This window comes from Salmo trutta, chromosome 35, assembly GCF_901001165.1.
Source record: "Salmo trutta chromosome 35, fSalTru1.1, whole genome shotgun sequence".
Lineage (NCBI taxonomy): Eukaryota > Metazoa > Chordata > Actinopteri > Salmoniformes > Salmonidae > Salmo > Salmo trutta.
This window is the reverse complement of record NC_042991.1, coordinates 16,010,669-16,032,026: the sequence shown is the minus strand read 5'-3', so window position 1 is coordinate 16,032,026 and position 21,358 is coordinate 16,010,669. Positions and strand designations below refer to the sequence as shown.

Sequence of the window (21,358 nt, the reverse complement as noted above, 5' to 3'; positions counted from 1 at the left end):
CTGATTGGTGGAGTGCTGCAGAGATGGTTGTCCTTCTGGAAGGTTCCACAGAGGAACTCTGGAGCTCTGTCAGAGTGACCATCAGGTTCTTCTCCCCTGATTGCCAGATCTAGGAAGAGTCTTGGTGGTTTCAAACTTCTTCAATTTAAGAATGATGGAGGCCACTGTGTTCTTGGGGACGTTCAATGCTGTAGAAATGTTTTGGTACCCTTCCCCAGATCTGTGCTTTGACACAATCCTGTCTCAGAGGTCTACGGACAATTCCTTCGACCTCATGGCTTTTGCTCTGACATGCACTGTCAACTGTGGGACCTTACATAGACAGGTGTGTGCCTTTCCAAATCATGTCTAATCAATTGAATTTACCACAGGTGGACTCCAATCAAGTTGTAGAAACATCTCAAGGATGACCGATGGAAACAGGATGCACCTGAGCTCAATTTCGAGTCTCATAGCAAAGGGCCTGAATACTTATACAAATAAGGTATTTCAGTTTTTTGCAAAATTTTTACAAATGTTTTCCCTTTGTCATTATAGGGTATTGTGTGTAGATTGAGGACATTTTTTTATTTAATCCATTTTAGTATAAGGCTGTAATGTAACAAAATGTGGAGAAAGTGAAGGGGTCTGAATACTTTCTGAATACGCTGTAAAGAGAGAGAGAGAGAAAGAGAGGGAGAAAGAGAGAGAATGAGTGAGGGGGGTCAATATACAGTAAAACATACAGTAACGGTTTGCTCGTTAATCCATTTCTGTTGATTACTTTATACAACAGTAATACTATAAAAGCCAAACTCTCTGTGTCACAAAGTAAAGAGGTATGGAAATAAACAAGCTACATATAAGCTTCCTGATCTCATAACTAAACAAATTGTGACTGATAATGAAAGTGAGACATTTAAGGAAATATAGTTTCTTTAAGAGACAAAGTCTGTGAGACAGAACAGTTAGACAGCAGTAGCCTAGTTAAGCATGTAACCACTCCAAATGAGGTCAATGAACCAAAGTGGTGTCACAGAACACTGAAAAGTGTCCGAGTAGTTTTCCAATAACAAATAGCTCATGAAGCGCGGCTGTGTGTGTGTTTCTCGTAGTTGAGCCAGCTGAATGGAGGCCTTTTGTCCTGCTGGCAGACCCACTCTGCTCTGACTTCTTGTTTACCGGCTGAGGCTCTGACAGGGGATTTCCTCTGTGGCAAAAAAAGAATCCCTAAACCTCATCATGGAGGCTTTTTACCGAAACTGTGTTGAAGTGTTGTCATTGTGGCATTACCTTTATTACACACTTACACCTTTATTACACACTTTCATGTGTAATATGAGTAGGCACACACACACTACTCCCCCACCCCACAAACACACTACTCCCCCACCCCACACACACAAACGCTGCTCCATATTTCTAATGCACTCCCTCCCAATCATTATGGTAAATATGTGGCATTCATGTAACTTATCAAGAAAGAAGAGCCCAACTAATGGTTTGCTATAGTGTATACTGTAAGTAATTAGCTTATATAACTAATGGGTATTTTTCTGCATCAATTATACTCATAAGGGGTATTCATTCTCATTTTAGCAATAATGATGATAGAATATTCTCTCAATGAAAGATAATGTTCTCTCAATTACCCGTAAATACATTAGATAGATCCAAAGCAAGTTGTTTCTGCCTACAGTAAAGTTCTCAATTTTATCATCATCATCCCGTATAACGTTCTAGTTTAACAACACAGTCCCAGAAAACGTGGCATTTTGCATCTTGAGGGACACACTCAATGCAACGCACACACTGAACTCTTGAAACGGGTGAAAAGGCAAATGAGGTTACGGTACAGGTATGCGGGCGGCTTTAGGACCCAGGAGCGATTCAAATGTCGTTCAGACATAAGGCTCGGTTGGTTTAATGGGAGAAAGGCTAGACTTCTAGTGCACGAGGATACATTAACGAATACGCATGGACATATCTGCTGATACATTGTCAAAGAGTCCAAGCAATGGCCCGGAATAACATTTGAATTGGTTAAGGTAAAGTACTGTGTTTGATTTCTTATTTTGTTGTTTCAGTCTTCAGTCATGCCAGAAAGGGTAGTTCCTATTGTAGTCAGTGGGATGCGGATATCTTCTTTACCCAATCTGCTACTAGGCCTAGAACTGTAAAAAAAAAAAAACGAGACAAAATATGAGAAATATTTACAATTCGGGATATTGTTCCACTTAGCCGAACGTGTGTAATGTGTAGCTTTGTGACGCATAGCTCATTTCCACAGTAATGCACGTTATTCCATTTCTTACATTATATTTACGAAGAGTTCACATAATTACTGGACAATCTTGTTTTTTTTTAGGTGTCGCGCACAGTGCTCGGGAAACTAAAGTCAATTCTCTGTCATTAATTGTTATGTTAGTAGTACAATTGCTTTATGCCGCTTGGCATCATTTGGCCACAGCAAGGAGTGTACATCCGCCGTACAGTGTTATTAGTGACAAGTCCAATAAGTTTTCCAACATCTTTTTGTTCTTTGGTGAAGCTCAGCCTATTCACTCATTATTGTATTGTAGACTCATTTAGTTGAAACTTAGTTGAATTATTTTATTGATGAACCTGAAGTAACTGACCGGGACTTGAAGGTTGTTCCATTGATATATTTTCTACAATGCAGACTAACCATAGAGAATAAGGGAACCTGCTTTTTGCAGTAGGCTAACACGTGTGCTGTAACCCTACTGTAACAATGGCCCCCACTTATTGCGTTATAGTGTGGAAACATTGTATCCACACAGGCTACTCGTGTATCAACCCTAAAAGATTGGCTGAAACGTTGTATTCAAACGGTGATTTGATTACAAAATGTATTTCATGAAAAGCAACCACTGTATGAAGTTCTAAATGACCTATTTTACTGCATTTAAAAAAAAAAAAGATTTTACACTATCTTTGTGTGATCGATTTGTGTCATGACATGCCATTTGCAAAAATGATGTGATGTTAAACTGTCAGAGTTACAGTGCATCTGCCTATTCTCAATTATGGATTTTGCCACAAGCGAGGAAGTGCAATAATCACAATGAATTCTTCTTATTACTTTTTAACTTTTACTCCATATTACTTAGAGAACAAAATATAGAAAGTTTAGGAGATAGTGAGATTGTGTGTTTGTGTTGAAGCATTTAAAAACAAGATGTGATGGACAGAGGCTAGTATTCATTTTCAATCTCCAGAAATAATTGAGCTGAAATTATGCCTACAGCAAAAATACCTCTCAAAACACTACAATTACATAACAGAAAAATGGACTTAAAATCCTTACAAAGTGACCTGTGAAAATGTAGCTTTCCTCTGGTACCCAACTCAGCATCTTTCGATACCAAAACCCAAGCCAAGGGCAGGGTTATTGTGAGCATAATGAATAACATGCAAATTATTCTTAAATCAGACACCACGCACACACGTTGTCTCTCTCACACAACTGCTATCTCCTCTTAGACATGCTCCTAAAATCTAGTGTGTGTGGATTACCTTGAGAAGAGAGAGAGAGAGAGAGAGAGAGAGAGAGAGAGAGAGCACACATTAACAAGGAGGTCAGACAGGATTCAAGGCAGATTTGTGGTGATGCCAGGGTACCACTGACAGTTTTTCAGAGGACGAAGAGGGAGCATATTGAGGCTTAAAACAAACAAGTTGCCATGAAAATAATCCATTGCAGTTGGGAACAGTTCTCTACTAAATGCCAACATCTTTGTTTGATCATGGTCAATACACCCAGTTGTTGCTAAACATGGCAGATAAATCATTTTGAAGCCAAAAGTTAGATGGTTACGAACATCTCACATACAATGTGTGTGTGCCTGCGGTTGTTTTGAGGAGCAGGAGACCTAAAACGTAATACAAAGACTGAAAAAACACACCAGAGGATGGAGAGTGTAAGAGACAGGCTGTGACAACCTTTTGAAGTAAGCGGTAGTGTGAACTGTTTGCCGTGTGGATGTAAATACCTCATATATTTGGTTGTAGCCTGAATATGAGGAATGTCTCTGGAATCGGCTGCTGTAGCACAGACAAGCGTATTGTGCTGGTCAGCGAGCCAAGAGGTTCAGATGTATTATCAGGCAAATGGCAAGAGGAGTTGTTGTATCAACACACACACACACACACACACACACACACACACACACACAACTTCCAGATCTCATGACATTTTAACAAGGGGTCCACCCTCACCTCTTACAGCCCTCAAAGCATTCCACTGTCTCTGTGTGTTTGAGAAAGATAACTCTTTGAATCCCATCAGAGGTCAAGGAGCGGGGCAGCGTGAAGGATATCAGTCAAACAGCATGTCAGCTGTCAGAGTCTTTCAACCCAATTTCTTGTCTAGACAGATGAGGTCTGGAAGAAACGTCTAATCATGGCTACTTCTCAAGGGTTTACGAAGGAACTAGCCACAACCACCTTAAAACAGACACTTCTGTTTGCAATCCATAGTCAGTCTCTTTTGAACTCTTTCTCACGCGCAGACATCCAGTCAAGCTTACAGCGCCAGCCCAGTTGTTACACCCAGTAAGTCTCTCTTAACTAAGCTGAGTGTATTTCATATGCTTATGTTTTACAGGGAGGGGAAAGATGCTGTACACTAATTGCATAAATAAGCACTCTTTTACCCATCTTCACGCTCCTCAGAAAAAATGTGGCGACTCACTCAAGGTGGTCCATTCGAAAACAAGGGGTGTGGTGGTTGCTTAGTTACCTAACATAAAAACAAACAACAATCTAAACACTGTAATTCAGAGGCGAACCACCCTGTCCAAAGTCATTAGAATTCAAGGAATGGATCTGGAAATGAGTTTTATATTTGGGTCCAGTAAATGCGCCTTCTATGCTATTTACCCACTCATTGTTCCCTTTTGCTCAGCCTGTTCCTGAACATTGAGGATGTTGACAGCCTGCTGAATGTGAGGATGTTGACAGCCTGCTGAATGTGAGGATGTTGACAGCCTGCTGAATGTGAGGATGTTGACAGCCTGCTGAATGGGAGGATGTTGACAGCCTGCTGAATGGGAGGATGTTGACAGCCTGCTGAATGTGAGGATGTTGACAGCCTGCTGAATGGGAGGATGTTGACAGCCTGCTGAATGGGAGGATGTTGACAGCCTGCTGAATGGGAGGATGTTGACAGCCTGCTGAATGGGAGGATATTGACAGCCTGCTGAATGGGAGGATATTGACAGCCTGTTGAATGTGAGGATATTGACAGACTCTTTTAAACAACTCTTAACAGAAGTTACCTCCACACTGATTACATGAGTAACTTTTGTCACGTTTCTGTCTCAATTGATTCTGACAGATTATTCAAAGTTGCCAGACATGATTGGAAACAACAGTCAATCTGAAGAAAGTCGCACCACAGGATTGGGGGTCTTTCTTTAGAATATTGTGTACTAGAAGGTAAGGGATCATTAGCAAACATGGTCAGTGGTCACCTGGTTAGTAACCAAACAGAACAGCAAACAAAATAGGTCTACTATGGGCAACGTGGCTGACTCTTGCATTTGCGTCATTTCACCCATTTAGTGGAATAAACCTGGGGAACTCTACCTGTTAGGATCTGTACCTGGCAGAAACAGCTGCTACATGTATGAGTCGTTAGGACTAAGGGTGATTCCACCCAAAAGTCCTCCCTCAGCCTTTGCACTGCACACACTGGCTCATGCACATTATCTACCGTCTGCTGTTTCTGGCCTGGCAGACTTTGTGTGCTGTTAACTCAATCCATTGACAAAACTGCAGGTTTATTTGCCTGCTATCATCCTTTCCAAAGGGCCAACATCTCCTGTACTTTGAAAGGCACACTTGCACAGAGCCGCTGCTGGGATGCACCCTATTCACCATAAAACCCTGCAACTCCACATGTTAATTAATGTCGAGGCATGTCCACTGACATCCCCCAAATCCCAGCTGTGGATGTGCAGCTGCGTGGCATGAAGAAGAGTCCATCCTCTTTCTTGCTGTATTTTATACACTCCCTCTCTCTTCTCTGCAGCAGCTTCCCTGGCTCCCTGACACTGGGGCGCGTGGTGCACACTCCACCATGACGAGGCCACAAATGTCGAACTAGGCGTGGCGGTGGCAACCCTAAGGGGCCTCTCTTTTTCCTCTCTTTCCCTCTTTCTTTCCCTCCCTCCTTTCCCATTCCTCCCTCTCGTTCTCCCTCCCTCTGTATCGGTCTTTCTCTCGCTCCTACTCTTTCTCCTTCTTTCTTCCTTCTCCTCCCCTCCCTCTCCTCCCCTCCCTCTCTGGCTTGGCCACGTGACCAGCTGTGAGGGCGTTGGGTTCGTTCGAGTGCTGCAGTGTGTGTGTGTGTGTGTGTGTGTGTGTGTATGTCTGAGGGAGCGAGTGTTTTGGCCATGTGCCAAGTCTCTTTTCCCCTCCGCAGCCAGCCGGCAGTGGCGGGGTGGGTGGGTGGGTGGGGGGGGGACGTGCAGGCGTCTTTGGGAGGGGAGGAGCGCTCTGGGCTGCAGGAGTGTGCCTGAACCAGGAGGAGATGTCAGTGTGAGGTCCTAAGGGACACGTGTGTGTGTGTGTGTGTGTGTGTGTGTGTGTGTGTGTGTGTGTGTGTGTGTGTGTGTGTGTGTGTTGCATGTATGAGACATTTTTGTGTGGTTTTGGTACGGTAGCATTTGTTAGTTGTTAGTCTGGTTTTGTGTGTGCATGACATGACCATTTGTATCAGCCTATAGGTGTTTTTGTGAGAATGTGTTTACTGCACATGTTTCTACATGCTCCCATGTGTTGGACTGCATGCTGTAGACAGGTGTGAGAGGAGTGAGTGTTTCTGTTTCTTACATGTTTTGTATGTCTGTCGTTGGATGATTTAGTGTTAGCTGTTTTGTGTGCATCCATGTGCTTCTGCTGGCATAATATGAGTGTGTTTGTGCACCCATGTGCTTCTGCTGGCATAATACGAGTGTGTGTTTGTGCATCCGTGTGCTTCTGCTGGCATAATACGAGTGTGTGTTTGTGCTGCACGTTGGGGCAGGGGAGTTAACCACATGGGCAAGAGGGCTGTTGTTAAATATTTATGTCGTTCACAGGAACACTGTGGTCTCTTTCTGTGCGTACCAAGGAAATCGAAAAGGGACCATCGCGCTCTCCCAGAAGTTTGGTTGATGTGTAAAATCTGTGAATTCAGAAAGCAAAAGGGTGTGATGGGTCCGCACTAAAGAATGTCGCATAAAGCGTACTTCATTTTTCGAGGAGCCAGACATTAGGGATGGACATTTGACCTTTTTGAACTGTTTGAGTACTCGCGGTACTTTTTTTTTCTTTGAGTACTCTTAATGATAAATAAATAAAAGCTATTTTTAGAACACAATGCCTGCACTGGAATTTTTTTGTGGTGAATTTGTCTACATGCCAAGGTTTCCCATGCTCGGTCTTGGGCACCCAAAGGGGTGCACATTTAGTTTTTGTGCTAGCACTACACAGCTGATTCAAATAATCAACTAATCATCAAGCTTTTAGAATTTGAACCTTCAGCAGTGTGGCGCTTGTTTGTAGAAGCCTATGGCTGTGCAATGGCGTAGCCTTGTTTTGTTAATTTAGCAGACAAGATGCTCTTATTTCCTGAGTCCGTATCACAGTCAAGACACATTTTATAGTAAAAATAGAACAGAAGTGATGCACATCTCCTGTCTGTAACACTTATTCTCAAACAGTGATCATTTGAAACTGGGCTTAATTTGGAGAGCTGAAAAATATTTTTCAGGGGTACAAACCAAAATAGGTCTTCTTTTTGATATACAGACGTTTTGATTTAGTTTATCCTGACTGTTAACAAGTCCACATTGGACACCACATGGGGAGGTATTACGGCCTAGACATGTGTTTGTTGAGTAGGTCTATTCTTAATGATTCTGACGAAAATATGATCTTTGTCTTTATCAAAATAATGTTTTTGCATATTTTCAGTCTGGAACTTGTCTATTTAGGGTGGTTATACCCTAGGCTAACCAATTTTAAATGGCACTAGCGATTTGCAAAGTAGGGTCGTCACTAGTTACCACAGCCACAGTCATAAACAATAAGTCGTTAATCATAAACCCTGCCTGTTTCTACAATTTCTCTTTTTAAAATCAGATTTTAAACTTAACCCTGAACCACATTGCTGACCTTATGTCCAACCTTTCATGAGTTTTTCTGATATAGAGACTTTGATTTTGTGACTGGCAGCTAGTGACAACCGCAAAGTAGCTGAAGCGGGAAATTACGCAATTGTTCCAAAATTGCAGCTCATTATTGGAACACATATTTTGCTACTTCAGTTAACCAGTCCATTTTAAATTGGTGATAAAACTGTCGTCATCCCATCAGTTAGATATGTTTTTAAGGGCATTTATTTCTGTAGGCGCACTCCAGTGTGTAGAGGGAGCGCTCGGAACACAATTGAGTGAGACTCAGAGGGGTAAAGGCTTTTGGGTAGCAGAATGTGTGATGCTTGGCTTGGTTTGTTTTTTCTTGTGTCCTGCAAATGCACAGGTACAAATGGAACACTAGAGTCAAAGTAAATGAACTTTTTGGTCAAGACAACATTTTGATCAAATAGTTTTACAGTATTGGACTTTCTTTTAATTTTTTTATATTTTTTATCTCTGGTTCAATATTGAGTTTTGACGTCTGTTTGAGTATTTCGATTAGTCATGCCCACCCCTTCCAGACATTGAGGGGTGGTGGGTGTGTGTGTGTGTAGCAAGGAGAAAGGGAGGAAGAGGGGTGTATGCTGGGGGCAGCAGGATTTTTCTCTGGAATTAGTCTACCTTTTACCATCTCTGGTCTCATTGGCTAGTCCCAGTCAATAGGGCCCTTGCTGCACCCCCCTTGCTATCACCGGATCATCTCAAAGCAGTTCCTCTGGTCTGCCTATAGGTCCGTCTGAGATTCATTACACTGTACATCCCATTCTGGGTGAAAAAACATGATGCAAATCAAATGTACAGTCGTGGCCAAAAGTTTTGAGAATGACACAAATATTAATTTTCACAAAGTCTGCTGCTTCAGTTTGTATGATGGCAATTTGCATATACTCCAGAATGTTATGAAGAGTGATCAGATGAATTGCAATTAATTGCAAAGTCCCTCTTTGCCATGCAAATGAACTAAATCCCCAAAAAACATTTGCACTGCATTTCAGCCCTGCCACAAAAGGACCAGCTGACATCATGTCAGTGAGTCTCTCGTTAACACAGGTGTGAGTGTCGACGAGGACAAGGCTGGAGATCACTCTGTCATGCTGATTGAGCTCAAATAACAGACTGTAAGCTTCAAAAGGAGGGTGGTGCTTGGAATCATTGTTCTTCCTCTGTCAACCATGGTTACCTGCAAGGAAACAAGTGCAGTCATCATTGCTTTGCACAAAAAGGGCTTCACAGGCGAGGATATTGCTGCCAGTAAGATTGCACCTAAATCAACCATTTATCGGATCATCAAGAACTTCAAGGAGAGCGGTTCAATTGTTGTGAAGAAGGCTTCAGGGCGCCCAAGAAAGTCCAGCAAGTGCCAGGACCGTCTCCTAAAGTTGATTCAGCTGTGGGATCGGGGCACCACCAGTACAGCGCTTGCTCAGGAATGGCAGCAGGCAGGTGTGAGTGCATCTGCACTCACAGTGAGGCGAAGACTTTTGGAGGATGGCCTGGTGTCAAGAAGGGCAGCAAAGAAGCCACTTCTCTCCAGGAAAAACATCAGGGACAGACTGATATTCTGCAAAAGGTCCCCATCAGTCCTGTGTCATGCCAACAGTAGAGCATCCTGAGATCATTCATGTGTGGGGTTGCTTCTCAGCCAAGGGAGTGGACTCACTCACAATTTTGCCTAAGAACGCAGCCATGAATAAAGAATGGTACCAACACATCCTCCGAGACCAACTTCTCCCAACCATCCAGGAACAGTTTGGTGATGAACAATGCCTTTTCCAGCATGATGGAGCACCTTGCCATAAGGAAAAAGTGATAACTAAGTGGCTCGGGGAACAAAACATCGATATTTTGGCTACATGGCCAGGAAACTCCCCAGACCTTAATCCCATTGAGAACTTGTGGTCAATCCTCAAGAGGCCAGCTGACATCAGGTGGATAAACAAAACCCACAAATTCTGACAAACTCCAAGCATTGATTATGCAAGAATGGGCTGCCATCAGTCAGAATGTGGCCCAGAAGCTAATTGACAGCATGCCAGAGCGGGTTGCAGATCTCTTGAAAAAGAAGGGTCAACACTGCAAATATTGACTCTTTGCATCAACTTCATGTAATTGTCAATAAAAGCCTTTGACACTTATGAAATGCTTGTAATTATACTTCAGTATTCCATAGTAACATCTGACAAAAATATCTAATGTCACTGAAGCAGCAAACTTTGTGGAAATTAATATTTGTGTCATTCTCAAAACCTTTGACCACGACTGTACAGTTAGGGGTCTGTCTGTTTTGTTGAAGACTACGTATGTCTTCAATGCGCCTTAAAAGATCACAACGGATGTAGTCTGACTTATAGTGTGGCTCGCTGAGTTTGTACATCCTATGGAAATGTGCGTTTTATGTTGACGGACAGTTCCCACAAGGTCTAAGAAATGAAAAATCACTGTCTCGCAATCTCCCCCTTCCTGGCTTCCTCACCTTAACCTCGGCTTAGTCCTGTCAGCATTCTTTCTGTGCTGTGCAACATGAGTGTGGTTTGACAGTGGGGCTCCATGTACTGCAAGGCAGCAAGCAAAAAAGGTCACCGCAAGGTCTGTAACTTCATGTTTGCCTCAACACAGACAAACATGCCTCTCTGGGAGCTGTGTACGACCTCCTGGTGAACCCCTCTGGGTTTGTTCGCTCTCTCCTACAGGCAACTCATTATAGGAGACATTACATACACACAACCTCTTGACCCTTGGCTTGCCCCTTTGTACTGCACAGATTGAAGCCCTACCAGGGCAAGAGAATACCATGTGTAGATTTCTAATATTTTGCAATTCACCTTTTGTTGTTGTTACTGTGGGGTAGCCTAACTAGTTAGATTTGACTGGCCAATTGCAACCACCTTGCTATAGTGCAGGATTTCTTCAAACTCTACCAATGGGAGATGCCAGCCTTTAAGCAGCCTTGCTTGCAAACAAAAACCCACGAGTAAACCTGCAGATCCGTTGATCTCATGTTTGCTTGATTTAGTTACACATTTTAGATGTGGACAGTACAGGGATGTTTTATTTTCCCCTCTTGATAAGAAATTACTATTAATACAAATTATTAACCTCTCTAGGGTATGTGGGACGAAATCGTCCCACCTAGTCAACAGCCAGTGGAATCGAGTGGTGCGATATTCAAATACCTTAGAAATGCTATTACTTTAATTTCTCAAACATATGACTATTTTACACCATTTTAAAGACAAGACTCTCGTTAATCTAATCACATTGTCCGATTTCAAAAAGGCTTTACAACGAAAGCAAAACATTAGATTATGTCAGGAGAGTACCCAGCCAGAAATAATCACACACCCATTTGTCAAGCTAGCATATAATGTCACAAAAACCAAAACCACAGCTAAATGCAGCACTAACCTTTGATGATCTTCATCAGATGACACTCCTAGGACATTATGCTATACAATACATGCATGTTTTGTTCAATCAAGTTCATATTTATATCAAAAACCAGCTTTTTACATTAGCATGTGACGTTCAGAACTAGCAAACATACCGAAAACTTCTGGTGAATTTACTAAATTACTCACGATAAACGTTCACAAAAAACATAACAATTATTTTAAGAATTATAGATACAGAACTCCTTTATGCAATCGCGGTGTCAGATTTTAAAATAGCTTTTCGGCAAAAGCACATTTTGCAATATTCGGAGTAGATAGCTCGCCATCACGGGCTAGCTAATTTGACACCCACCAAGTTTGGCGTTCACTAAACTCAGAATTACTATAAGAAAAATTGGATTACCTTTGCTGTTCTTCGTCAGAATGCACTCCCAGGACTTCTACTTCATCAACAAATGTTGTTTTGGTTCAAAATAATCCATAATTATGTTCAAATATCCTCTGTTTTGTTCTTGCGTTCAAGACACTATCCGAACGGTGACGCGCGGACGCGTATCGTGACCAAAAATTTCAAAATATTCCATTACCGTACTTTGGAGCATGTCAACCGCTGTTTAAAATCAATTTTTATGCGATTTTTCTCGTAAAATAGCGATAATATTCTGACCGGGAGATGTCTTTTTTGTTCAAAGACTGAAAATGTAAAATGGACTCTTCGCATGCACGTGCGCACCCGTCTCATTGTTCTCAGATCGACCACTATCCAAATGCGCTACTGTTTTTCAGCCAGGGGCTGCAAAGTCATCATTCAACGTTCTGGCGCCTTCTGAGAGCCTATGGGAGCCTTAGAAAGTTTCACGTTACAGCAGAGCTCCTCTGTTTTTGATAAAGAGGGTGTAGAAGGCCAAGAAATGGTCAGAGAGGGCACTTCCTGTACAGAATCTTCTCAGGTTTTGGCCTGGCATATGAGTTCTGTTATACTCACAGACACCATTCAAACAGTTTTAGAAACTTTAGGGTGTTTTCTATCCAAATCAAACAATTATATGCATATTCTAGTTTCTGGGCAGTAGTAATAACCAGATTAAATCGGGTACGTTTTTTATCCGGATGTGAAAATACTGCCCCCTACCCTAGAGAGGTTAAAGTAATTGTCCAGTGTTTCCAGATTTCTATGAAGTATGACTTATAATGACTTACAATATGCGTGAAATAGTTTTCCTTACCAACATTTTTGGAATTACATATGTTAAAAGCAGCTTTTTCGTGTTAGAATAGTGTGGGCATATCCCAACAACAGAATGGTATGGGTGTATACTGGTCATAGAAACATATTTATATTGACAGTAGGCTGATTGGCCAGCTCATCCTCCTCAGGAGTATGACATCATACTTTATGAGGAAATGGCAAGCATTTTTTTAATGGTCTGTTTTACATAGTTTAGGGTGTTTTTTTTGTGTGTTTGTCTTCAATTTATGCTTTGGCCACAAATACAGGATCAGTCAAGAACATTTATATGGGTATGAGTTAACAGAATAATAACTTTTAAAAGTACATTTTCACTGGACAGTTACTTAGCACGTGTATTGATGGTTTAACGGTAGCTCCCCTGGATATAATTTGGTGACCACCAATGGTTGCAATAGGCCTGGAGAGAGATCTTCAAATGAAGAAATCAGAACATGGCTAGCAGCTAGTTAGTTAAACAGAAACAAATAGCCTGATGGGCTACGGTCGACTGAATGGCCATTTTGTAAACATACTTGCTCCTGTCTTTCATGTCTGTTTGTTTTGGGCTTCTGAACAGTTCACTATGGGCATCTGTTATTTTTTCCCCAGGTGAAATGATACTTGATCGGTAGATGAAAAACAAGAAGCTGCATAGTAAAGACAGTTTCAGGTTGTTTTATGTAACTAGCTGCTAGATGGAGCATGTAGGGTTGTGCAGTGGGGAGGGGTGTTCTGTCTGGGCTTCGTCTGCAGAACTGCTGCCTCCTTCCCCCAGCCCTGTGCCTTGAAGTCATTGGATAACATCTTTACCATCTCAGCACAACCACATCAACATGCTATAACCGTCCTGTAATTTGTATAGACGTGCAGAAAATGTATATCTGGAATGCATCCATTTCCATACAGAGTTTGACAGTAGCAGTAGAAACACTTGGCATATTGCTGTGCTAGACAGCACCTGCTGTCTGTTGAAGCCATATTAAATAATGTGAACCTGCATTAACCCCTCTCTCTATCGTACAGATCTTCTGCCAATGCATTCCTAAGCTCTTTTCATGGCTAGTCATATCATTCTGATGAACATTGGTGTCATTTAATATAATATCATTGGGTTGCAGTCAAGGGGCAGGATTTCAACAACCAGAGGATTAGGACAAATAAAGCTCCGCAAGGCTCAGCAACGGTTCTCTTTATTTTTTAGCCTAGCACTAATGTTAATCATGGTGATCATAGTGTAGTTGTAGTACTATATTATAATTTTTAGGCCTACCAATGGAAATCTGAAATTTCCCTCATTCCTTGAATATACCTGATTTAGTTTGGTCCAACAGCAGAACACCCATCCTGTGAACCACCTTGATTATTATTTCATTTTACACAATGGGTGGTTCTAATCCTGAATGCTGATTGGTTAAAACTGCATTCCAGCCGGTGTCTTTTCCCCAAGATACCACTGGCTAAATCTATAATGTTAAAATGCCTATTTACTCTGTTCCATCTGACTGCGCAATCCACTGTCTCATCAGCCCAGTCAGGCAATTTGTAAACTTGATCTCCACTATAAAAACACTTAGTTTTCTACAGCGGAGGTTTGGATAAAGCTTGCTGTCTGTCTCTCTGACATTCGATCTCCAGCTGTCCCATAGTAATGAACGTGTCGGGATGAGACAGACGGGCAGGCAGCTTTTCCTAGCCATTCGAAGTCATGAATCAGCTGGCATAATTTTTTATGGATATATATACACAAAGAAATGTCAATTGAAAAAAGAAAATGAAATGAAGTGCAGCTAGTTTGTAGTCTTCCCAGCTTCAGTTTGAAGTGATTGTGTTTAGCTGCGTTGTTGGCTAGCTCCTCTGAACAACAGTGTCCTGATGAGAGCACATTTTCTACGACTGGCGAAATCGCGCTTCATTAGCTCATTGTTATGGATGCATCCAAATAAATGTCACTAGGAAACAGCTTAAACAAATGCAGCTACTGTTCTGGCTGCAATGTTTGACATGACTGTAAGTTAGCTGTAGTTGGCTAGCTAGCAAGCAAGGGATAAGAATGTTGCCAGCCAATATGGCAATGGAACATTTAGAACGAAGACCTGTGTCGCGTCCATAGATACAGAACAAAAAGACTGAACGACTGAGTTGCATCTCTGGCAACCAAACCGATAGAATGAACGACCAGCTGGCTTGGGTAGCAACTCTAGTTTTGTCGGGGCTATATCTTGTGGAAGGATGAAATAGTATGAATACATTTATCAAATTATTTTAAAGAAAATATGTCAATCATTATTTGAATATCTTGGTAACCCATTATATAAAAGTGATAATGCCCTTGAAGCCGGTGTTTGGAGGATATATTGGCACGGTTTGCCTCCCCTCGACTTTGTCTCGGGCCTAACAACACCCGTGCCAATGTATCCTCCAAACACTGGCTTCGAGGGCGTTCATTATCACTTAAATGTATTAAATGATCCTATATGGCATTGCACAAAGTAGGCTATATATCCAAGGGACAATTTTGAAGCAATATTTCCACTGTTGATAGATATGGAGGGATACGTGGGGGTGGTAGCCATAACAAGGTAGAAAGATTTGACAGCTGCTAAACGGTCTGCATAGTTCTGTGTCTTGGTGCCATCCGAGTAAGGACCCGGTCTTTTAATTTAACCAATAAGGCACGAGGAGGTGTGGTATATGGCCAATATACCACGGCTAAAGGCTGTTCTTATGTACGACGCAATGCGGAGTGCCTGGACACAGCCCTTAGCTGTGGTATATTGGCAATATATCAGAAACTCCCGAGGTGCCTTATTGCTCTTATAAACTGGTTACCAACGTAATTTAGAGCAGTAAAAATAAATATACGGTCTGATATACCACGGCTGTCAGCCAATCAGCATTCAGGGTTCGAACCACCCAGTTTATAATAACAAATACCAGACACTGGTTCAGTAGGGTGCAACGCTACAGAAAATACAGATAGAAATAGCAACACTACATGAATTTGTCCTTATTCATGTGTAGTAAAACTGTAATTACTCTAACATTGTATTTTGTTACATAGTGATTTAGTAATTGCTTTGTAACTGTATAGTAAATGACTTGAGCTGTTTTTCTGGAATAATAACTGATTGCCATTTGAAGTCCTTGTTTCTTTGTCTCTTAATGTCGCTTTATCACTGCCTGTGTTGTGTTAATATTTGCAGCATTGAAGAATGTGTAATAGGGTGTCCTAGTTCAAATCCAGCCTGTCTCTTTGTCTTACTCCAATAGGTAACCAGTGCTGGCTGAAACCTTCCCCAGCACTAGACCCTTCTGATTTGAGTGAAGGGGACCAGAGTGTCTTCTCCTTCTGTGGGACTCCCTCAGTGGACAGAACCTCCCCCTTACCCCCATTCCTCCGCAGACCACCATGGGCGAAGTAGTCATTGTGAAGGAGGGATGGCTTCACAAACGAGGTAAATACATATTCCCTACATCTCCCCCACCCTCTTACCTAAGGCTTTGGAAATCACACAATCTTCCATTGATTCTTCCTCTGTTTTGATATGAAATAAATGTAGATTTCTTTGTAGATTTTTCTGGTTATTTTTGCATCCTTTTTAATTAGCCAACCTGTTGTCTTTTGACCTAAATGGACAGATAAAGTCGTCCCAGTATCACAGATTTCTGAGATTGCTTCCTGTTGTTTCAGCTCCATTCATAGATAACCAGGTCTACAATGCAAGTGATGCAATGTTTATGGTCCTCAATATGGTTTACGGTCTATAAGAATGTTTACTGCTCTGAAGTATTTAATGGCCCCTACGAATGTTCATGGTCCATAAAATGTTTGATCCTAACACCTAAGGCCTGTGAATACATTCTCATAACAAACCTGTTAGTGTACACACACTAGTAGAGGTTATATCAGGACTTAAGTGGGTGAAACAAAATATTTGCCCTCTTCTGGATAGAAATGCACTATTAACTTCAAAGGGTTGTTTTTCAACCTTTTCTATTGTTTTGGGTTAGTCTGTGTGTAGGTTGAACTCTGGGTCTCTGCTGTGACCCAAGCCAAACCTCGTGCATGTTTTTCACTTGCACCTGCTTCACCTTTGACCCTTTCTGTGTTCTATAAACAAAGAGGATGACACCCCCCACTGTATGACTGAACTGTCGCCAGCGCATGCCGCCTCACCTCGACACAGCTGTAGCCACGGGGAAGAACGGATTGCAAAATGAAGGAGTTCAGAGAATGACTGACAATGACAAACGATGGTTTCAGCCACTTATGTTTGTTTTCACATATGAAATCCTCTAATTGCCTACACTGGATATTTCTGAGTGAATTCTGTTATTGGGTTGTGTACAAAACCCTTTTCAATCACAGAGGCGCAACTTAACTTTCTGCAATGGAGCAGGGATAAGGGTGTGGTGGAGAGCGACAGCAGCAGTAAGACTCCTACACACTCTGTGGAAGTTGGACGGTCGAGGAGTTTGCAAGGCCAATGGGTTATTACGGGAGAATCCTCCCTCCCTCCAGCCTCGGACAGTCGGACAGTGTAGCGCCGTGTCTAGGAGTTTGGGGGTCATCCCAGTTCAGCTATGCAGACAGACACCACCCGGAATGGCTCTGGGCCCTGTTCAAAAGGAAGGCAGCCGATGCTGGATTTGTGCCGCTTAGTGTGGCGGCGAGCCTGTTTTGCCCACAAGGGATTTGGGGGGAGATGTTTTGTCTCTCTCGATGTGGCCATGGTGACATCACCCATGGGAAACCATGAAGGCTGCAGGGTGGTGCTGTCAGGCTCTTTCAGCTCAGGGTGCATTTTTAAAATGCTCATGCTTTTCCCACCTGTCACTCTCAAACTTTATACAACAACTTTAGTTTAGGAGGGTCATGCTCATTCAAGCGCTGTATACCAGCCACCTAATTTAAACATGCCAACGTGCATCATGTCTCCTCTGTATGGTTGACAATATGCTGAACTGGTTTGTATGTAATGGAAGCAAGGTATATAAATGTAGCCTGAATGACCCGGTTATGCCAGGTTTCTTGCTTTCAAGTGAGTCAACTAGTTGGGTTTAAGCGAATACTGAAGGGCATTGGTTCCATCACTGCCGACCGAGTTTGGACTTTCCCACTATTCCAGGGATAATCAAAAGCCACGGATGGATGCTAGGGCGACCTCCATGGGACCCTTCACATTGAAACACGGATGGATGCTAGGGCGACCTCCATGGGACACTTCACATTGAAACACGGATGGATGCTAGGGCGACCTCCATGGGACCCTTCACATTGAAACACGGATGGATGCTAGGGCGACCTCCATGGGACACTTCACATTGAAACACGGATGGATGCTAGGGCGACCTCCATGGGACCCTTCACATTGAAACACGGATGGATGCTAGGGCGACCTCCATGGGACTCTTCACATTGAAACACGGATGGATGCTAGGGCGACCTCCATGGGACCCTTCACATTGAAACACGGATGGATGTTAGGGCGACCTCCATGGGACTCTTCACATTGAAACACGGATGGATGCTAGGGCGACCTCCATGGGACTCTTCACATTGAAACACGGATGGATGCTAGGGCGACCTCCATGGGACTCTTCACATTGAAACACGGATGGTTGCTAGGGCGACCTCCATGGGACTCTTCACATTGAAACACGGATGGATGCTAGGGCGACCTCCATGGGACTCTTCACATTTAAACACAGCAGGGGCTCCAACCAAGGTGTTAGTCAACCATTGGAAAAGCCTGCTCTAAGGAAAACATCTGGACTCCCTGGAATGCATCTACCTTTCCCTTTTTTCTGCCAATATCTCAGCATGGCTAGGAGTCCTCTGATTCCAAGCAAATGAGTCATACACGAGGTAGGAGAAAAATGTGGTTTGGAGGTGACTCCTCGACTCAAGATTCACAACTGGAAAGGCTTATTCTTAAATCCCAGCATCAGCCTAAATACTGTTTAGTGTCTTGGCAGCTGGTTGGTTCCTGATATGGCAAAGTAGCCACACCCTTTAGCCTGGGGCTATGTGGCTTGCGATGGTGTGCCACTCTTGCCTGATCAAAGCATTCCGTTTGCAAACGTTGCAGAGGAGACGGGTACACCGGGATCAGTCTGTGGAGATTGGCAGTTACAGTTGGTGCAGAGGATTTGTAGGGTGGGGGGAGGGTGGTCATGTGTCAGCCAGGCTAACCAGTACCTTCCTTACCAAACGCCTCCTCAGACCCAGTGTGGTTGAGCACAGTACGGGGTCAGGTGAGGCATATTGAGGAGTGGCTGCAAGGCAGAGATATACTGGTGGTGGTGTCTCCTCTTAAAACTTACATATGGATGAGAAATGTGTGCTGAGTTATCAAAGGGACACATACAGCACTTACTGTACCACATTGTTGTTACCAAGGCCTAGCATAAGGTTCATAGTTGCTTGCAAATGGGACCGCTGACCAGAAGACTACTGGAGCACTCTGTCGTCTGTGCTTGTGCTTGAATGGAAGAGGTCAGAGACAGGTATGACATCTGACTGATGTTTTGACCCATTAGTCTATCTCAAAGTATAGACAGGAACTGTCTACCCTCGCATTCATTCTGCTCACAAGCTATTTGCATGTCATACTCTTTTCACAGTGATATATATATATATCTATCTCTACATACATGGATGATTGCTCCCCCAATAAAGGTGGCGGTACTTAGTTTGAGTTGCTTCTGTTGTATCTATCCACATGCATACAACACAATAGTGTACAGTGTTTGCCTCTTTTAGAAGAAACTGCCTATTCGAGGGGCCTGGTTACCACACTGTTGGCTGAGCTGAATTAGATTAGGCCTTTGTGTGTGTGTGGGTGTGTGTCCCCGAGTGGGCGTGTATCAGAGCGAGTGTGTGTGTTTCCGAGTGTGTATGTGTGGGGGAGGTACAGGAGGAAGTGGATTCTTATTATAAGCCACACAGTTCCTTTGAAACCACATCCTCCTCCTTCTATCCCAGACTGCACTGGTATCTCTTATCTTCCCTGTCACTGCAACACCATGTTCAGCCACTGTTGACTTATGTTAGCTGTCATAGAATTGCTATAGCGCCATCCACCATATAAGAGAACAACTGGGCCCTACCACAACCCTCACTGCCACACCCTCACATCCCCTCATCAGCAGTACCACAGCTTCTCATAGTGAACCTCCCAGAATTCACACACTCAGCACAAGAGGTCAGTAACCAGACCCAGTGCAACTCCTCACTCCTCACATTCTCCTCGTCAGATGGGTCTGACCAGACCTCCCTTAGATCCTCACATCCCAGTCCCAGAGTGCCAGTGGAGCCATGCTGGGACCCTGAGGAGAGAGGAAGACAAGGAAAGGCCACCTGTGGTCACCACCCCACTGCACTCCAAAGAACATCACTCCAGACACCACAGCCCACAACAGCAGCACGCAGTCAGAGCACCCTATGGCTTTTATTTTGTGACTCCAAGGACACATTTCTCAGAGAAACTGCTTTTCCCTGGCATGTAGTGCTTATTGATTAACCAAATGTTTTTTCCGTATATTAAACAGCCAATTGACCGACGTCTGATTAATTACTTGAGCTCCATTTAGGTTTTTGTGAGCCCAACGTGCCATTTCTCTGGAGAGAAATCAAATCATTCACGAGATAAATTAAGTCAAGAACTATGTGGGACGCTGGGCTGAAGGGAGTTGTTTTACTTGAGCAAATATTCAACCAAGTTCAGCAAATAAACGTGGCAATTAACTACACTAACCATAATCCATTGCGCCTGTTCTTTTCTGGCTCGGACACAGATGGATACACTTTTACGGCTGCTATGTTAGGTTAGATACACACACATGATCGAACTGAAACCGAACCGACCTTAAAAAGCACTAAAAGTTCAGCACTACTGGCATGTCCGTCTGTCAAGCAACACATTAAATGGGGTCAAACGTAATAAAATTCACACAGCTACTAATGATTTGATAGAAATGAGAAGACATGTAGATCCTGCAATGCAGCAAGTGGCAGCCAGAGTTGCAGATGGATTTCCTAACACAAAATCACTGTGTCCACCCTGTTGTTACGTGGAGATGTGCCCTTCCACATTATTCAGAGCAACAATGCTGAGCTGGCTATAGGCTGTGCTCTCTTTGACAATGTTTACCTAGCGAACCACTGTGACATTCACCCCCAGCTGATGTACAACCTAGTACACTTGATCAAACAGGGTGTCAAGGTGTTTGCTAGAAAACTGAAATAAACTGCTCTGGGACAAAGCAAAAACCCCAAATAAGAGGAACTTTGCCATACATCCTCCAAGATCAAGACCACCAGCCCCCACCCAGAGAAACCAGCACCACCCTGCAGCATCGGGCCCCACCAAGAGAAACAAGCACCACCTTGCACCATCGGGTCCCACCAAGAGAAACAAGCACCACCCTGCAGCATCGGGCCCCACCAAGAGAAACCAGCACCACCTTGCACCATCGGGTCCCACCAAGAGAAACAAGCACCACCCTGCAGCATCGGGCCCCACCAAGAGAAACAAGCACCA

At 43.2% G+C, this 21,358-nt stretch overlaps 1 protein-coding gene across 3 annotated transcripts in view; it reads left to right on the top strand.

Moving 5' to 3' along the window:
* The first annotated feature begins 1,867 nt into the window (after positions 1–1,867).
* Positions 1,868–21,358, top strand: part of LOC115174699 (RAC-alpha serine/threonine-protein kinase) — a 37,407-nt gene continuing 17,916 nt past the window's right edge. For 2 of the 3 annotated variants that reach the window (XM_029733489.1, XM_029733488.1), the window contains exons 1-2: positions 1,870–2,027; positions 16,083–16,267. In XM_029733489.1, the coding sequence (XP_029589349.1) occupies positions 16,222–16,267 (46 nt within the window). In that variant the 5' untranslated portion in view covers positions 1,870–2,027; positions 16,083–16,221. Of the gene's footprint in view, positions 2,028–16,082; positions 16,268–21,358 lie in introns of all 3 variants that reach the window. The other variant, XM_029733490.1, reaches the window with a different exon arrangement.